The following is a 20,897-nucleotide window of genomic DNA, read 5'->3' on the forward strand; positions in this document are numbered from 1 at the left end:
GCTAAAAACTGCAATTACACTATTAGTGTGGGACCCTCAGTGAAAGTGAATTTCAGAAACATTTGAGTAGCACATATGGCAAATGCTAGATCTGGGCAACACTGTGTAAATCAAAAATGAGAAAAATGGTGAAAATGCACTGGACAATTTCTTGTCCTAGCCGGTGACATAGGTAGCTGTTACATTTCTGTCACAATGTAATAGCTGGAATTAAAAGAAAATGACAGAACAGTAGGGTACCAAGGTGTCAATGATCAAAAATGATTTACATATGCTCAATGCCATTTTAACAACCTGTTTTCAGGATCTGGATGATTATTCCTGTCCAATATGTAATTCTTACCTTTTGGTGAAAAAGTATGATACTGACTGGTTTCTCTGATTAGCCAGTGAGCTTAGTATACGAGCTATAGGTAGTTTTAATGCATGGATTCAGTTATCCTACAAAACTGTGAAGGTGACAGATCCCCCTTTATAATGCCTGGGAACTCTCTGAGTTTGACCTGGAATCTCCAGGTGGAGCCCTGCTTGACCTTTCTTTCTTCTGGGAGTGGTGTTCCATTATCCCAGCTTCATACCTACTCTCAACCCACTCCTCACCCATTAAAGACTGTCCGTACCTAACCCTGCTTGCACACAACTAGCCATGCCTTTTCGAAAGCCACTCTACCAGAAAGGGTAGAGCTCTGGGTTGACTACCCTGGAATGTTCCAAGACTTTCCTTTAAGGCCATTCTTTCTGAAGAAGTGTATCCAAAAGTGATCTCAGCTCTATTGTAAAAGATACCTTATCGAGCCAATCCACCCCTGCAGTAGTGTCTTGGATGAATTTACGTGCTGATGTTAAAATACCTTGCTGTGATAGGCACTAAAGTGTTTGGACACGGCACACTGACGGTCCACCAGGAAGGAGTAGCGGCGGCGTTCTTCAGTAAGCGCAGATTTGTATCCCTCTGCCACGAACTGTTCCAGCTCACACTGCTTGGTGCTCATGATTTCTACATACTGTATAAACAGAAAAAAATACAGCCTTAGAGTGACTGATGCAGAATAAAATGACTGCTATTGTAACAATCACCAATGTAGATGCAATTACAGGAAGTTCTCATGGGACAGATATTCCAAACACCCCATTTGTAATGATTTGTTTCCATTTATATATATATACTTAAGTTACACAAAACACAAAAGGCAGACAAAGTTGTGATATTTCCTTAAAGGGTAAATGGCTACTTAGAACCTGAGTAATATGAGCAATCAGTACAGCCTATTCCTAAGAGCTGGTCCTAATTACTTCCATACTGGTATAGAGTTGTTCTTTTATTACAGACTACTTCATTTTGCAAAGTTCCATTTTTAAGCACAAAAGCCGGAGACCTGTCTTTATGTTTTTTACCTTTTTTTATTGGACTAACATAATATTTCAAAGACGACAAGCTTTCGAGAGTTATCCTCTCTCCATCAGGTCTGAAGCAATACTGATCATCATGACAGAGGTTACAACTTAAAACAAGTGATGGTATTAGAGAAGGAGAGAGGGGGTTGAGTGGGGTGTCATAAATAATAGGCCTGGAGGTGAAGAATGCAGAGAGGGAGAGAGATAACCAAAGGACAGAACAAATAAACCTAGGGAAACCAACACATTAACACATCAGAGACAATGACAGCGATTAGACACATGTTGGACATTAAGATGAATGTCATATGAAGTTCTGGTATTGTGTCAGGAAACCAGAATCCACATTAAGACCCTCTTTTATGGTGTTGAAATATGTTATTCATCTCAAGTGTTTTCCTTTCCTCAGAGTCTTTAAAATTCCCTTTGAGTACTCAGATTTTGGATGGAGTGATTATTCTGGGTGAAATGATGTCCTACCCGGGTGCAATATTTGTCTTCCTCGTGGTTTTTGATAGAGCTTCTGTGTAAGTTCCTTCTGAGGTGCAGCTTAAGCCCCGTTTCCCCAATGTAGCACCCTTTGTCACATGCTGACCATTGTATCATGTACACCACGTTTGCAGAGGTACATGAGTATGAATCTTTGATGATGTATGTTTTGTTGTTGTGACTGGCTGTGTTACTGTCACATATATGTTGACAAAGTTTGCATCGGGATTTGTTGCATTGTACAGTGCCATTCTGTGTATGCTCCTGTTCTGGGGCCAGTTTTCTGCAGACCAATCTTTTGGTAGTTTGGTGGTTGTTTAAATTGCCAGTATCTGGGATTGAGGAAATATTTTTTTCAGTACTGAGAGTACTGGCTGTAGGTCTCTAATAATTTTGCGTATTTCCTCAAGCGCTGGGTTGCAGGTAACCACCAGAGGGATCCTGGTTGTTATTCTTTTTTTGTACTCTAGAAGCCTTTCCAGTGGTGTTCTTACAGCAGATTTAATTTTATAGAAAAAGCTTATTCCCAGTAGCCCTTCCTCTGAAATTACTCTGCCAGGGCACCTAGGTGTTTGTCTCAGTCCTCAGTGTCAGAGGAAATATGGTGGTATCTGATGGCTTGGCTGTAGATGACACCTTGTTTTGTGTGATTAGGATGAAAGCTTGAATTGTGGAGGTAGCTGTACCTGTCTGCGGGTTTTCTGTACACAGAAGAGTCGAGTGAGCCATTGGTGACAGTTATGGCGCAGTCCAGGAAATGTTTTGAGAAATGTATTTTGAATTTTATTGATGGGTGGAATGAATTGAAAGATTTTAAAAGGTTTTCTTCTCCTTCTGTCCATATTATGAAAATGCCATCGATATAACAATAATATTTATGTGGTTTGTGGGGGTGAGTAGATAGAAATCTCAGGTCTAGGTTGGCCATGAAAAGATTGGCATATTGTGGTGACATTTTGGTACCCATGGCTGTCCCGGTCATTTGTAGATAGTGGTGTTGAAATTGAAATAGTTGTGTGTAAGTATAAATTCTATGAGCTTGTCGAGCGTTTTACTATCATATTTGTCTGTGGCACTATGGGAGGAGAGGAAATTGATGCAGGCCTCAATGCCATCTTTATGGGGGATATTACCATATGAAGACTCCACATCCATGGTAGCAAGTACAGTATTAGCAGGTCTGTGGTGTCCTGTATAAAGCTCTCAGTGTTGATAACTAGGGGCTTAAGAATGTTTACTATAAGGCCAGATATTGGTTCACTAAGAGTTTCCATACCTGTAATAATGGGTCGTCCTGGGTTGCCTGGCTTGGATCTGATTAGTTTAATAAGATCTTCTGTATATTACCTGGTGGGGTCCTGTTTCAATTTTTTGTAGTAGAATTCGTCAGACAACTGTCTGTTTCCTTCTGCGATGTAGTCGATGGGTGTTCATGATGACTACTGACTTTGTGCTAGGACAAAATGTAAGCCCCTTGGATAGGACTGTTTTCTCAGGTATTGATAGATGATGATTCGAGAGGTTAACAATTTCATTATTGTCCATGTTGCTTTCATGGTGGTTAACCATCTTAGCTTGGATAGATAGATATTAGTTAGTGTGGAAAAAATAAAAGCTGTATTTTTTTTTTACTTGCTATACAAACCGTTGATATTGCTGGAAGGATACGTCCAAACTTCTGTTTGGGTATTCTAATGCTGTAAATCAGCAACAATGTCATCTGACTGCCAAGCCTTAACCACGAAGGGGTTAAAACTGCCCTGACTGCTTCTTGACATCTTGAAGTTACAGTTCATAATAATACTATTATAACACAGTTCAAAATATTATTATTGCATTATAGCATTGGGGACCCTGTTCCGTCAGTGACCAGAAAAGAGAGGGATTTAGGAGTAGTTATTTCTGATGACTTAAAGGTAAGCAGGCAATGCAATAAAGCATCTGAAAAAGCAAGCAGGGTGCTGGGTTGTATAGCGAGGGGCATTAGTAGCAGGAAGATGGAGGAGGCTCCATCACTGTAGATCTCTGGTCAGGCCTCTTCTAGAGTATTGTGTAGAGTTCTGGAAACCCCATCTCCAGAAGGATATTGATATACTGGAGGGAGTTCAGAGAAGGGCTGCAAAATGTGTGAGATGTTTGTAGGATAAAAATTATCAGGAAAGAATAACGGATCTCAATGAGAAGAGAGAAGATTTGATATAATCATTGAAATACTTCAAGGGGTTTAGCACTTCATGAGGAAAATTTATTTCAAAGGAAGAGAAATGTTAAAATAAGTCAGAGGCTTAAATGTAATGTAAGCCAGTTTTACTTTACTGAACGGGTGGCAGATAAATGGAACAGCCTCCCATCAGGGTAATTTGAACATGGGATAGATCTAAAGCTCTCCTGAATCTAAGACAAGACCAAGGACATATTAAGATCTTAGTCTTATACTCAAAGGGTCAAATGGTTTTTATCTTCCAGCATATTCCATGTTTCTATGTTTCTAATATGAACTGCTCCCTCTTGTTTCTGCCTGTGAGGGCCTATGAATGATACGCGAAAGAAATCAAATGTTCTTAAAAAATTACCAGTGCATTAAATTAAGCTCTGTGTTTTGTTATAGACAAAAAAAGGGTATACATTTTTTACATTCATAACATTGCACATAAAATGGCGATTTACATAGGTTTTTCTAATCAGTAAAACAAGCTTTCATACAAATGCAACTATGAAATAACAAAACCTACAAATATGCTCTTTACTGAATTCGATATGTTTTGGATCATCAGGAAGAACCGGCACGAATCCCCTTAGCTGCTCAAGCACACGGTACACATCGCAACCAAATACAAAGGCTGTCAAGAAAATGTCTTGCCAAGCCAAGAGAAGGAGCATGGACTACGAGACTCTACATCTGAAACACAATGTCTGACTGAGGCCCTGATAAACTTTGTCCCAGCCCCTAGGACATTCATAAAGGGTTATCTTTAGGTCTCTGGCCTCCTGATGTATGACAGAATAGACAGATAGCACCAAAGCATTAAGTGTGTATGTGGGAGGGGGCATCCTTGCATTCTTTTGAAGAAACGGGCACTTCTCCCTCCCTCTAACGCCCTTTCTTATTCTTTCTCCACTTCACCTCCCCCATCCCCTCTTATACCATGTTGGCCTCAAGTAGGTGGCCATGATCCAGAAGTAATGGTTGCCATGGTGACCTTGTTTACAAAAGGGTTGCAGAGATAATGCCCAAGCCTTTCCAAATCACTGGAGCCAACTGTTGTTTCTGCGGCCCCCACTCTCCCAAACTGCTGACATGCTAATGAAAAATGGAAGAGACGGCTAAAGCAAAATAAAGATAAATGTAGAGGAAATCAAAGGCCCTTGCTGTATAATGAAGACGAGGCTGTTAATATGGGGTTACTATTATGCTAGTATGACCCTATTCTCCCCGTTTCCATGCTGCATTCTTAATGACACGCACACTCTCTCTATGTTCCAAATTGTTAATACTCCATAATGAGGCATTCATTACTGATTTTCACAAGCTAATGACCATAAATGCACACAAATAGCACAGTAAAAACAATAAATATGATAAATAGGTAACGATACACCATATAAACATTAATAAAACAAACAAGCAGATATTAAAAAGAGGATCTAAATTTCAATATAGTAGAAAAAGAGTAGAAAAAGCAGTAATATGTGGCGTTCTAGCGTTCGCTCTGACAGATAGGAACGATCTTGTCAACAAAAGACAATAGATGGCTGATGGTGGAACGAGGCATGATGTTTTAAGGTGTATAGACTCTAGGGCGAGATTGCCTCAGAGGGCATAACGTTCTTTTGTCATACAGACCATAATAATTTATATAGAAAAGTTTCTCTGAGATGTATTGATGATAAATTTTAAGCTATGATCCCGTTCCAGGTTGGACTCTCCTGACTTCTCCAGTATCTAGTTAGGCAAACCTTGATAACTAATAGTATGTAAGATGTGCTTGGTTCTTTATGGGTATTGGGTGGAATAGGAGATTTGGGGGGTGAGATTGTACAGTCTAACCCAAATAATTCATAGAATAATTTAGATGTTTTACTAACAGTTTAACAAAATGTGTTATTTATTATTTAATATGTAAAAATATTCCACTAAGCAAAAGAGAGTTAACCTCTGTATGGTTGACAATCTTTATCTACATGTAACCAGAGGATACCTTTAAAGGCGAAGGATGAAGGCTACAATGATATCCATTTAATTACAGAAATAATTTTCACTTGGCAGGAAGCAGTTGCTATTATTAAAAAATAATGAATGGTTGCCAGTAGAATACGTTACTAGTGCCAAATAGTCCACTAAATAGACCACTGCTAAAAGACACAGTCATTAATAGACTTGGACACAAATATACATTTGCTTTGTGATCAGCTCATTACTATGTATGTGCTTGCGAATGCAATCCCCTTGCTTTGTCCATTCATTGCTAAGCTGAAGCTGCAATCTTCAGTGAAAACAACTTAAAATAATCCTTCCACCCAAGTGCCTCTATTTCTGATAAATAAAGGGACCTAGTCTTTAAAGCTCAATATCACCTAATTAAAATGTGTCATAACTGTAAACTAAATATTTTGGTGGTCTACAAGCATGAATTAATATTGGTAGTTGTTATTTAAAGGGACACCGAACAAACAATGCATATGAAAGCACTTTTAAGTTAATAAAATAAAAAATACCTACCTTAGAGAGCCAATCAGAGAGCAGGCAAGCAGTATTTGACCACGCCCACCCCCTGCCTATTTCCCTCCCACTCCCAACCCACTAAGGCTGTTTGGGGAAAGCCCGGCACCTTCACTAAGCTGCTCCCCCCAGAAGAGGGAGATCTGTGGGTCTCGTATCCTGTGAAATCCCTAGGTATTCGGGTACACCTATCATTTTGGTGAATATTTTTTTGTCCATATACTGGTTAAAGCACCGCATTAGAATACAATTCTCTCTACTAAGCAAACCCTATATAGAATTTGATAAACCTGCCAGTTCTAGATTATAGGCATCTACCTACACCGATGTCGCACTAAAACTTTTTTCATCTTCCATGGACTTCTCCTGGGCAAGAAAGACTTTATTTTTTAATATCTCTAATACACAAACCTGGATTTGACCTGCTTATAGATCATATTGATACCAATCACCCACAATTCCCTTTTCCTTTTGTGCAACTTTATAATTTCTGTCATGGTACTTGGGCATTCACAATACAAACCTTTAGATATGAGTAGGTATTCTCCATCACTATAACAGATCTGGGAAAACAGCTAAACCGTGAACTGCCGATGAACCACACCATTACTACTAAACAAAACATTTTTTTAATAAAGAAGGAATAAAAAAAATCAAAAAGTGTGTATATTATCTAAAAAAAAAAAAAAAAAACACCCTTCCCTTGGAAGTGACAAGAACATTTTAACAGACTTCAGCTATCCTGAACTAAGACAAGACCAAGGAGTGATTAAGGTCTCAGTCGTTACAGCAGAAAAAACGGACAGACTAGATGGGCCCAATGGTTTGGTTCTACAGCCAAATTCTGTGTTTCTATTATCTAACCATTATGCTCAATTTCTTGGTCCAAGGTTATTTTTTTATGAGATAACTAGGTAGCTGGTTTATTTTAAGATCCGAGAGGAAGCCTGTATAATAATTGAGTATTGTTGCTGTACTCTAGAGTTTCTACAATACCAAGATTATCGCTTCAGTATTTCCTGGACGGAAGTGATGTAATGTTTCTTGTCTCATTCCACAGACAGTCTAAAAGAATTCTATTGTCCTGTGCTGCATAGTGTGCGTAAATTTAAAACTGAACATATATGTGGCCATATATATACTAGGAGACACATGTATTCACTAAAAAGCCAGATGACTGATATGATAGCCCGACCATATTCCACTAATGCCAGTGAGTCACACATTTATTCTGAAGTAAAGCACCAATGCAGTTCAGTTTATTAGTTAATCTGTGCAAGATATAAGGGTATGTTAAAATTATGTTCAGATATGTTATATTTGTTATAGTGGTTACTACCACTATCCCCATGTTGTTATTTTACAGGTAGTACCCAGACCCAGGTACCACTTATGCCACAAGATCAATGGGTCCTTCTACTGTAAAACGTCCCATGTGTACCCCATTCTTTTTGTAAAATGTCCTACGTCACCGTAGGTGGGGAAACAGGCCAACCAGTAATAAATGGCTAAAGAGCAAAGCTACACCAAGGCTTGGCCATGATAAAGAATTCCAATCACATTACCACATTATGCAACAACCTAACCAGCATACAGCCATTCTGACTTCTTTCAAAATTGTGACTTTTGACACCTCCAGGGACCTTTGACACCAGTTGAGTAGCTTATACCTGACACATTTACCAATGACTGATCAAAGCCTGGACTTTAGTTATCTGATCTTTGGGCTGTTTCACTGACCAAGCAATGTATTTGTGTAACTATATTTTAGAGACACTTCAGACATTTTATAAAATTTAATCTGAAGAAGAGACCTAAATTATTTAAAAACGTTGCACTTTAATTCTACTAAAGTTATCACCCTGAGTCTTACGTGTTTCCTATTTTTCCATGATCAACATGGCACCCCTGTTCACTTATTCACACGCCATTATGTTGTTTTATCTTAATGGTAGCAACAAATAGTAAAAACAAAACAGGCTTATTTCTCTTTGCAATCGGACGATGTCCAGCAGTGCCATCGGCTCTACATTGACAGAAAGCAGTGGGACCCTGGTACACCGATCTACTGTCTGGACAAGTCTGGTCAGAAGTGGTCCTCATGGAAGACTTGCCAAACCTCAGAAGGGGAAACAAGGCCAAACTATTCACAAAAACACAGGGACCAGGGTGCAGAAAAATCACAGAAGGTGCTCTGTAGCGATGAGTCAAAATTTTAAATATATGGAAGTGATGGTATAGCCTCCACAGAGCCTTCATCTTAACAACATTGAGTCTGTCTGGGATTAGACAAAAAGCGAAAAGGAACAGAGTCTGCCTAAATCACCTGTGGTTTGTTCTCCAAGGTGTTTGGGTTCCTTAAAAACAGTGTACGAGTGTACCTAGAAGACTTGATGTTGTTTTGAAGGCAAAGGGTGGTCACACCAAATATTGATTTGAGTTTTCTTCTGTTCATTCACTTTGCATTTTGGTACATGATACAAATAAACTATTAACATGTCTATTTTTAAAAGTATTTTTACTTTACAGCAGTTTGCAGGCAGGCATAATACACTGGAGAACAGACTTAGTCTTAAGACTATGCATAAGAACATCCTTGTGTTTGAATGGTGGCCGGACCATTTCATTCCAGAAAGATACTATTCCCTGTCCTCTTCTACAAAGAAAAGTAGCTTTGTGGGGTGCACGTGAATATATACATACATATCACTTTTACTATAAGCAAATCAACCTCTCCCAGATAGCCTCTCACCTTCTCTCCCATACCACCTCAACCTTCTAATAGATTGTAAGCTCGCTCAGTATCTCTGTTTATGTGTGGTCATGCATTGTGTGTCAATTGAGATAGAGCATTGTAAATAAAATGTAATAATATATTAGCATTAGCTTCGCCTGTTGTGGAGTCATCAGGATCCTTGTCTGCAGGAACAAAGCACTTGGAGGAATTGACTTCAAATAGTTATTGCAATGCAAGCTGACAGTGGGGGATATGAAAGCTATTATTCCCCCCCCACACATCCAAACACACCGCAAGTGACTACTGCCTGGGCAACAGCAACTACTCTATCCCACTGTGTGTAAAACGCTTGCACATTATTTTATTAAAACAGACTCCTTGTGTCCTGTGTTGAATCGAGCAAACTGTTTAGCTTGTCATTGATTCTCACTAAAGCTCAAGGACTCTTCTGGCTGACACTATCCTAGATGATTCCTATGTGTACATGGCCTATGGTAAACCTCCTATGACAATGCTTACACTTTCTGAAGCATTCAGCACTCATTGGTTTTAGCTGTAAACCACAGGGGCAGCAAGACAAGAAGCTCCATTACAACCAAATAGCTGTTTAGAGTGAGCCTACTACATTACACTGTGGTCCTGTCTATTGGATGGAACCATCAAACCCCAGGCACTGGACTAATAAGCAGAATTAAATCCACATGCTATAGCTCCACCATGTAAGCAACATCCTTCAAAATACCATAAACGTACTGATTCAGCAAACATCTGACAACTGAACATTCAGATCAGAAAGAGAACAGAAATGTAGACTGGAGAATCAAGACAGAAGAGCTGGGGTGAACAGAGGTCACATTGAGACAGACGGTGGACAACACACAATGACAAACATTGATTACCATAGAGCTCTGGACAAACATAAATAGTCTTTTGTGCTGACACATCTGATCACAGCAGGCCAGACTGGCCATCTGGGATATCAGGCAAATGCCCACTGGGCTGGTGGCCAACAGCTACACATGGTCACCCAATCTGTGAGCATAAAAACGTGGCGATTAGCCGGCTTTTAGCCGCACCTTCATCATCAGACGGCCATTGGACTTAAAGTACCAGACCTGCCTCAACATCGCCAGTCAGGCCCTAGATCACACGTACAATGACATGAAATGTCGAAAGGCTAACCGTGATCAGATATAAAATATTTCCGAATATAACTTTAAATCCTGTTTATGAATGTTGCAATGGCCATAACAATTACCTTGGACCTAAACTGCTCTATGTACGTGATGTTATTCTATAATAGGAATGGATAGGTTCACTTGACCCTTTAGAGGACATGAAGAAGGCACTATGTGATTTTGAAACATTAATACCGTTACTCAATAAATTATTAAATGATAGTCCTAAAAAAACTAAATAGAGGTACCTGCACTTCCCTGTCTCCATACTTTTGGGGGTTCTTGCTGTTTTGACACTTCTTCCTCAGTTTCTTCAGCTCAGAGTGACATTTTTCAATAGACTCACTCTTGGACCGATGCTCAACTTGGTATTTTTTCAGCGTCGCCTGGGGATAGTGAGGAAGCGTTATCAGTTACAATGTGACAAGTTCACGATACGAAGAGGTGGGACAAAGGTGTGAGAATAGATAATGAGAACGAACGGAAGACGACGTACGTACAGTCAAATACTTGATGTCTAATTCCAGCTTGTGTTCCAGTTGAGCCAAGAGTTCAGAGTGGAAAAGTTTCAACTGGAAAGAGAAAAGGTTTTGCAAAATATTTATTTTCACAATTTATTTACACAGTTTTCTAGGTTGATTTAGTTTGATTGAAATATGTTTGCACCACTTTGCGTCATAATAATTTTCCGAAGGAATCGTTTTAAATCTTAACAGATCCAAGCCAGTTTTGCTTTCATGAGAGCGCAGCTAAAATGACTTTTCACCAAGAATACTTAAAGAAAAGCCCAACTTCATATCAATGTCTATGCATTTAGAATGTGATGCAATAAAAGTCCCTGTTGGTGTAATGGTCAGGTGTCCCAATACTTTTGTCCATATAGTATGTACATGTGTATTCTACCATATCTGGGGTATAGGAAAAAATGGCAAATGCATAGGGGGGATAGTATCATCATGTCAAAACTTTAGTATAATACTCACAACTTCCTCTAGCTGAACTTGTATTTGCCGATGAACCTCAGCCATTTGGAATAATGTATCCCCTAGAACGATATAAAAAAAAATAAACAAGAGCACTGTGTAGCCAAATTGGTTAGTCAGTTAGAAAGGGCTTAGGGGGCAAAAAGCCAAGTTAAATACCAAGCTGATAAGAGCGGCTCAGGAAAGTTTAGGAAATCTCAATTTCATTATTACCATGGCCAAAAATAATGTAACATTGTGACACAGATAAAATAATCATAATATCAGTTTTCATTTAAGTTGAGTATCATTGTATTACTATTGTAGTAATAGTAAAGGAATAGTAATGTAATTTTAGTAATAGTACTACAAAGATACTGCAAACATTCTTCTGCTCTCCCATTGGTTGGCTAACTAAGGATTCCTTCAGACGGTGAAAATATGGGAAAAAAATGTTTTATTTTTTTTTGTTACATCACAGTGGATCTTAAAAGGAGAGTTGTTGTCATCTCAGCACCAATAAACCCAAATGTACACATTTTCAGGATCTCCTCATATGACGGCAGATGGATCAATCAGTTACTCAATTTTCAAAGCCATCTGTGTTCCATGAGGAATGAGAGAAAACCAGCAGTACTGGGCACCACTCCAGGAACTGGCACCAAAAAATGCTGATTTTGTGCAATGTGGGTATTTTAGAATTATGTGCAAAGCCTACATTTTTCGTAAGGTGATGGGAATTTGTACTTCAAGTCAAGTTTTGGTCAATATGACGAGACTTCCTGCTTACCTTGTTACAATAAAATCTGATAGATTTATCAGGTTAGAGACACTTGAGCCAATCTGCTAACCCTGTTTAATTTGTGTGGCTGTAGCTGGGAAGCAGACTAGTTATACAAATGTTGGGAAATAACATATTTAATGGGTTTCTCACTGGGCGTCTCAAGAATCTAATGCATAAAGACAGCACGACTGCCCTAACACCTTTGAATATGGTGGTTGCGCTAATGCAGAGCATGAGGGGCAGTGTCCATGTTTCATAAATCCCCTCCTACATGTTGGTATTACTGATTCAGGCTCTTTCTGTTGCTGGTCACCAAACGTTTTGGCTCCTTTACACATTTTAATTAAACACATTTCATACTGCTTGATACATTTCACCGCATCAACTGGAATACCAGAATCAGAAACCATGTTGGAGATTTCCCTCCAAGAGACGGGCAGTGTTTGGTGTACATAAGGGCTGCCCTGGCAAAGAAAAGTGAACCTGGAACTTTAAGGCTGGTGGCTGCTAGATAAGTGCGGCCACACATAATGCCACGTGAACGTCAAGAAAGGTAAGTGATGCACCATCTGACATCACCTCAAAACTTTGGTTGGTTTGCCAGATGGCCAGTCCGTGCCTGGTGCACATAATCTAGTTACCCACACGGTCATGTCTGATATGTTTTAAAAGCTGTATAAAATCTTAAAAAATGAAGCACACAACAAATAGATCAAGTTAATTAAGAGCAGTTCAGAAATACCAACAGAGTTTAAAATGCTACCTCAACCTTCTGAAGAAAGATGCATATTGTCTCCAACTGTTCTAACCCTAATTATGACATTCTTTAAGCTCAATGTGACTCAGATTATCATGTAGTTGCACTCCTGACTTAAGACGACTAATGCAGTGCTAATCGTGCAAACACATAGCTGGAATACTCGATCACACAGGGAATTTAACAGGATAAATACTTGTATGGACTGAAAAGAATGGCACAATAGGAATGGTATCGCCTGTGCATAACGTTATTAAACATTACGTTTTCAGTAACAAAGCTGTTATTTGGAATTATCAGGACTTTTAATGAAACATGCATTTTTAATTAATTTATTTATTTATTTACCACTCAAGTTCCAAAAGCCTCTGGCAATCAGATAGTATAGAGATGAAATGTATGACAGTCACACTTTCACATGGATTAATTATTCTAAGTTCTTTAGATATAAAGTCTTGGCCAGATCTGGTGTTACTATACATGTAGACAGGATTGATATAAATATTAAACCAGACGAATCAAGTAATTAACATCATAACTAATTAACAAAGTATCTCAACCAAACACATTTGAATACCAAACTTGCTCAACGTGATGTTTTTAATTAAAATAAATCCAGTCCCTCCAGGGCTCTGGCCAGTTGTGACCTTCTCCTCCACCCCCTATCGGGGTTTTATTACATCTTCAATCATTCCCTGCTGTTATAAGTGGCGTAATCCACCATGCATTCTGTACATTAAGGAAACCGCTGGATCGGACATTCTCCAAAGTGCTCACTGAAGACGTTTCAAGCCATGGTAGGCGGCTTAAATAATATTTACTGAATTGATGCTTTAGCGATGTTGATAGAGGATGTCAACTAGAATCTACAGGATGAAAATTAGATTATGTGATCTAATTATCACAGATAATGATGGTAATTAATTTTCATATATATCATAATATAGACTAATATAACCAGATAACAGATGTTCTGCCCTGGAAATACTCCTACTACTTGCAGTCAAAAGAAGACACAAAGCAGACAGTATAATGACATAACCATGTAATGGGTCAAAGTCACGGTTGAAGGGACAGTCTTTGCATGGCTATTAATTGTATTGACCCCTTATATTTTATATCATTCCAGGCCTTCAAAGTTATAATGGAGAAGGAAGTGTTCACATTATGTGAGTCATATTCTGGAAGCTTTTCAGATGGGGCATTAATACTCCATACCAGAGTAGGGTTACCACCGTCAGTAGTTTTTTCCAGGACACACATACATTTCTGAGGAACACATGTAAAGAGCATGGGGAGGACCGGTAATGGGGCAGGGGGCAATTGCCCCCAAGTCTGGTCGATTTTGAAGGTTTGGGGCCAACTGACCCAATGGCAACCTAAAACACATTTGACAGTTGTATACTTTACGCCGGCTGCCTTCTTGCTGCATAAAGCGGGGTTACCCATTAAGAAATATAAATAGTCCCTTCTGAGATACCTGACCCTGGCAGAGGTGTCTATAATACCTCAGAATTGGAAAACAACAAAAAAAACTGAGGATATATATATATATATATATATATATTATGGAGGAGGGGGTCTTCTGGCGTAGAGGCCACGATGAGAAACACACAAGAACTAGGTTCCTCTGTCTTGACTTTAAGACAGGCTAATTATATTGTACACTTACCCAGAATTGAAGATCATGTCTTACAACTAAGAAGATTCCACATTGAGACATACTTATAATGGCTTTACCTTTGTCTCTTCTTACACGACATGAGTTCATTCCTGAGCACAATGAGATGATCGGTGATTGTGACTACTAGACTTGTGCGCTCGGATTTGTATGAATTGCAAATTTGTTGAAAACGAGGCCAGATCCCAACAAGAAGCAGACGAAAATAAAATTACATCTCCGTGGACATAATCAGGAGGAAGTTCACCTTAGGGTGCCGTCATTTTGGCGGAAGTTTGTGCCAGGTTTTATCCATTGATTTAATTTAAATTCACACAACGTATTATGTAGAGGCAGGAGGAGAGGTTTTTTTATCCACACACAATAATATACAGCAGTTTTATATTTCTGTAATTATCTGTTCCATTTGTTAGTTTGTGCTCTTTTGTACTAAGAATGTGTACAGAAAAATTAAAAAAAAATATATATATATATATATATATATATATATTTGAAACAAAAACTAACAAACTCCCATAAAAAAAACAATTCCAACAACGCAGAGTAACAAATACTGACATAAATTTATAAAAGTTATTACAAAAATAATTGTAGCACAATGTAAATAATATTTCAAAAGGTGGTTTTCATGGATTCATTGTTGGAAGAGTTTGAAATGTCTTTCAAAGAGAAAGGACTAAACAAGTTTATTTAAAAGCATTAACTCATCTACGGGCTCTTAGTCTCCCATTTGACTCCTTTTTTTGAGCAAACAGCCTCCATAAACACAACAGAACTGGATTCCCATAAAGAGAAAGGCAGCTTTATAGAATAGTAAATAGCCACCGATGATTTGGAGAGAATTATTTTTGCATAGCTTTGAAGGTCTCTCCAGCAACAAAAGGTGTTAGTGGAAACAACTAGCCCTGGCATGGAGAGGAAGGCCATGGGAGAACCAGGCAGTGACTGTCTGTGCACCTCACACAATCCATTCTGGCGTGTTAGGGGAACGCGAGCACGTTGCCAAGACAGCAAAATGGGGAATGTGATTTAGGTTAAGAAAAGCAAGGAGTTGGCTGAGCTTTGAGAGAAGGAACAGACACGGAAGGCTAGTTAATTCGCTTTTTTTTTCTTCTTCTTGTGTTTTCCCTTCCCCCCATTAGAGCTCTACAATATATTTCACATCCCAGAAAAAGCTATATGTGACAGTTAACAGGAATCGCAGGCTCTCCACAGGAAAACGGGACTTCCTGTTTAATCAGCCTGGCCATGAATACTTAATGTTCGTGTGTCCTACTGTTCCTTTTCTTGCTGACAAGGAACTGTACTTAAGACTGCAAGACAACAGGGATAGGGAGGACGGTGATATATATTCATTAAATACGTGGCTGGTTTGCCATTAATACAGGCGGGTCAATGCATTGAAGAAGCAGGAGTCTAATCACCCAATAGGGCAATCTGCCCTTGGTTTTGAGGGCTACTACCCTCCCTGGGCTGCCATCTCTACCTGGCTCTGCCACCCTAGACCAGAATGTCCCACTGCCTGCCTGTCACAACAGCTACATTTCATTTCTTGGATGCTAAGCAAAGTCCATGTTTACATCATGTCCAAGTGCCTTCTCATAGTTTATCAAATCATTATGTAGATATGTGGTTGTTCCTGCACTGATAACATCCATGGTGCCAAGTGGTGGAATGGTCCAAAATTCTTCACTAAGAGTGGGAAAGCAGCAATGTTATGTGACCCCGCAGTAAAAGTGTTTAACTGTGTGTGTTTGTTAGCATGAATGTGTATTTGTAAGTGTTTGTGTTATCATGAATGCGTATGTGTTAGCATACGTGTGTAAGTCTGTATTAGAGCTGTCATAGTGAGTATGTGTGCGTTAGCATGAGTGTCTCTGTGTCTTGTGTGAGTGTTTAAGTATTGTAGTGTGTGTAAATATGTGTGCTAGTGTGTATGTTAGTTGCCGGGAGGGGGGTAAAGGGCCGAGGGGGCTGAAGTGCCAGTAATCCGCTGATGGAGCCACTGGTCCATTATACAATCAGTTTATGTACATGCTGTATAAAGCCAATAACCAGTGTGAGGGCTTAAGAACCGCTATCTACTTTTAACCAGGAGTAAGCAGATCTGCAGTGCAGTCATTCAATCATCTATGGAGTTAATCATAAAAGTCCGAGCACACCATTCTGTATATATTATTGTTGCCTGTTACTGACCATTCAGGACATGGACGTGCATAGATTTACTATGATGAACGAACTTAAGTTACAGTTTTTAGGGTACGTCTGAAGTATGATTTTATGGATATTAAAGCAGATAGGCAAGTCAGTACAAATAAGGGAGCCACTGGTCCACCTGCATTGAAACAGAGATGGCAATAAACCAAAAACACTGGCTAGTTGCCTTTGTATACCAACACCGGCTGCTCTCGGTAGTTCTAAACGCTTTTTTTTCATAATCTTCTCTTACCTTTAATAGGTAAATAAAAGTTATACCCATTGTTGCCTTGCATTTACCAGAGTAATTAAAAAAAAATATGAAAAAAACTCACCAAGCTCCTTAGACCCTTGGCTAATGCTTGCTAGTTCACCGAGTTTTACGAGGGCATCAAAATAGCCTTTTGCTGCTACAGTCACACCTGTAAGAGAAATCAAGTGTTCTTTTAATGGAACCCAGAACTAGCACATTACTAAATCACCACTTGCGTCATGTCATCTATGATTTTTTAATTTACACTATTATAGGCATCATAAACACACGGAACCAGTACTTCCCGAGGAGGAAAAAATATTTATAAAGCATTGGTCCAGACTCCGAACTCAGCTATAAATGTGTGTCTGTTTATGCCATTTCAAAAACATTATGGCTGTTAAACTGAATCACTCTGGGTTGCTAAATATTGAATTGTTTTTGTTTTTTTTTTGTTTTTTTAAAAAGCAATGAAATCGCTCACATACTAAAACCAAAGAAAAGCCAGGAACTGGTTTACCTCCCATGTGACCCTTAAACACACGTATAAGTTGTACCCACTATGTTTCAAGCTTCTATACATTCTTGTTCATAAAATAATAAAAAATGTTATATCTTACATTATTTTTATTATTTTAGCAGGTCAAATTCAGAGAAGACAAACAAGAAACAAATGAAATGGGGTCACTTGGACCCCCTATTAACCAACGGGAGGATGGCAATCCCCCCCCTCACGGTGAAGTAAGGTAATATATATAGTGAAGAGGTATATGCTCATTGAATAATGTAGAGAAAAAGGAAAGCATGAACCCCAAACAGCATCTTCACCTTTGCTCCCATCCGGCTCTTAGAGAGATGGAGATTAATGTAAAAAAAAAATGCCCCTTGGGGAGGCATCATTCAACTCCATCATGGAGAGTCCCCCCCCACCATGTGGCTGCTATATAGTGAGAACTAAACTAGGTAGAGAAATTACAGTACTGTAGGATATTAGCACCTTACTTCTTATTCCCATCAGAAGTGACTTTATACGTCATAGGTCAGAAGCCGTATGTGCTTTTTAGGTAATCATGTTCTGTTTTAATTTTTATCCAAGTCTAGACTTGGATACAAATTAAAATGATCTTAACGGAAACAGATTGTCAATGTGAATAATTGAAAGGAATTTACTCGTCTTCTTGATATCGGGTAGATTGCCTGTTAGTTGTATGTGCTAGTTCCCAAGCAAATCAAGAACGCCAAGTAATCCAAGGCTTGGATCCAAGGGATCAGTTCATCTAGAAAATAAACAGATCATACGTGCGCTCTTCCCTATCTACCCAGAGCAAAACCACAGGTATGCACATGTTACTATGGAGCATTGCCAGTGTTATAGTGACTCCGTGTATGTATATGTAAATGTGGGCTGCAGTGATAAGAAAATTCAGCTGCGTGAAAAAAATATTTACTTCAATAATACACAAGAAGAGTAATCGTATACGTACCATACCGTGTGGTTTAAACAGGATGGCTCCTCTTTAAACCACAAAATAACAGGGCAAAGTGAAACATTGGCACAGCAGAGAGGAGAAATCATCATCAAGATCCTCTGAACAAGAATTAAGGAAGGTGCTCTCATGGCATATATATATGGGAAAAACAGACCCAAACAGGCCCCAGAGAAGTACATGTTGCTGAGAAAGTTATATTATGGGTCTTCAAATTATTTTACAACATGTCACCTGTTTGCCCCATCATTGTCAACAATTCTAACTCTTTTCTACCATTTTTTTTCTACTAAAAATAATTACCTTCGCAACCCAACTGTAAGTCATGGCTTCTTGAAGAAGCCAATCGCTGGTAGGAAAGTACTCTCATTGAAGTCAATTGGAGTGCTTTAGAGCATGGCTGGTAGTAAGTGCCCTACACATGTGCAGTGCTACAAAGATGGAACACATCTCCTACAAGGCAAGGCGGCGGAGGTTAGGCTAAATGCTTAGAGAACATCCTAAAGAATCCCTCTATGGATTCGAATACAAATGCACGGGGTGATTCTGCAGAATTATATATGCATTTGCCCCTTTGTCCACTCCCCCAGCTATTTTCTGTGCACATAATATACTCAACTCCACTCAGCTCCAGCATTGGCTTGGTAGACATGGCGGAAGTCTACTGAGACTTCAGCGTGGATGCATGGAAAGAGCTCACATCAACGTTAAAGGCAGCGCATTCCTGCCACTGGTTGGCTGCTTGAAGCAACCAATCGGTGGCAATAAATTCTCAGACTTCCTTTTTTAAAGAATAAAAGTACTTTAGTATGTATTCTTCTTTAGTGGGCCCGTCATGGATAATAAACCATCCCTTGAAAGTGCATATGATGGCTAGAGTATACCTTTAAGCAAATGAACGATAGCCTTTTAAGGATCTACTATTTCAAGCTTTTGCTTCCAGATTAAGCATACAAATACCTCTTATAAATATTTTTACATACGCTATTACATATTTAGATTCTGTACAGCCGTTCCTAGTCTCTGTTGCCAAATAATGTATCATTTTCTCAGCTTCCAAGACCTTACAAAACTGGGAAAGGAATTTTTGGACACTTCTAGCCCTAAGTTCATTCAAAGCCGCCACGTTGCATGATAATTTTATCTCTTTCGCAAATAACATCTGGACTCCCTGATACGTTCCAGATCATTTTAAATTTAAAAAAGAGCATGTTAAAGCAAAACACGAAAAACACATCTGTATGGACAATATTGCTGGGCCTGAATAAATAAGTCGGGAGTAATCACTTACTTCAATATATTTTTTTAATATATATATATAATTTCAAAATGATCTAATTTTTGCACATTTATCTTGTTTTCGACGTTAGGGAGCAGCATGGTGGCCATTTCATTAGCACTGCATGTCGATTATTCCTTGACAAAGCACCTTTTGGTGCGAAACACATTAAGAGTCCTTCTCCTGAGGTATCAGCGTGTTTGATCGGCTGGTATGTTTACTATTTTGTTTTGGGATTTGTTTAACTACGGGACTGTGGACCCAAATAAATTTTTAATGATATACAACTTGTTCTTCTCTTCTTTGAAGGAGTGCCAGCGCTTTGCATACATGATAAAGGAACTCACTGACGAGTGACCACATGTGGTTGTGGAGAAAGGGCTTAATGCCAGTAGATTAGCTGTCATTTCATTACTATGATAATTGAAAACATTTGGAGCATTATTCCAAGTGTGACTGGTTTGTACAGTGTGATCAGCAGATTTGCGCATGCTTGCTACAAATTTTCCGGTTTTTGGAGGCCCCCTACAGACATCCTCAACCCGGTGACCGACATCAGTAATGAATTGCGCCCCATAGTTTGAAGAACCACCAAACATATGGTCTAGTAACCTTTGGAGGGACAATTTTATTTAGAGAAACTTCAATCTAGTATGACTGGAAAGCTAGATGAGGTTTTGCCACCAATGTAGCCTATAGTTTGCACAGCACAAGTAGTAGCTAGAAGCTCAGAGCTGTTAGTGTTTTTCAGGATAGAACAGGTCTCCATGTCTATTAAAATAATTAATCCTCATGAAATGTATAGATTTGATTGTACCATCCGGCAGCTTACTGCATGAAATGTATTTATAAATACTTTTTAACATATGGGGGTCCCTGTCTTTGCTTATCTCCCAGCCCCTTTTTCTTCAGCCATATGGTAGGAAGTGTCCAGGGGTCCCACGGTCTAGAACCAAAGACCATTGGCACAGATGTCTCC

At 39.0% G+C, this 20,897-nt stretch overlaps 1 protein-coding gene across 1 annotated transcript in view; it reads right to left on the reverse strand.

The window, feature by feature from the left end:
* LOC128470051 (brain-specific angiogenesis inhibitor 1-associated protein 2-like) overlaps positions 1–20,897 on the reverse strand; it is a 40,136-nt gene that overhangs the window by 9,611 nt on the left and 9,628 nt on the right. Inside the window, exons 3-7 of the mRNA XM_053451876.1 lie at positions 17,235–17,321; positions 11,503–11,564; positions 11,020–11,091; positions 10,768–10,905; positions 852–1,004 (exon numbers count right to left, since the gene is read on the reverse strand). Of these exons, the coding sequence (XP_053307851.1) occupies positions 852–1,004; positions 10,768–10,905; positions 11,020–11,091; positions 11,503–11,564; positions 17,235–17,321 (512 nt within the window). The remainder of the gene's footprint in view (positions 1–851; positions 1,005–10,767; positions 10,906–11,019; positions 11,092–11,502; positions 11,565–17,234; positions 17,322–20,897) is intronic.

Source organism: Spea bombifrons, chromosome 12 (genome assembly GCF_027358695.1).
Source record: "Spea bombifrons isolate aSpeBom1 chromosome 12, aSpeBom1.2.pri, whole genome shotgun sequence".
NCBI classification, from domain to species: Eukaryota; Metazoa; Chordata; class Amphibia; order Anura; family Pelobatidae; genus Spea; species Spea bombifrons.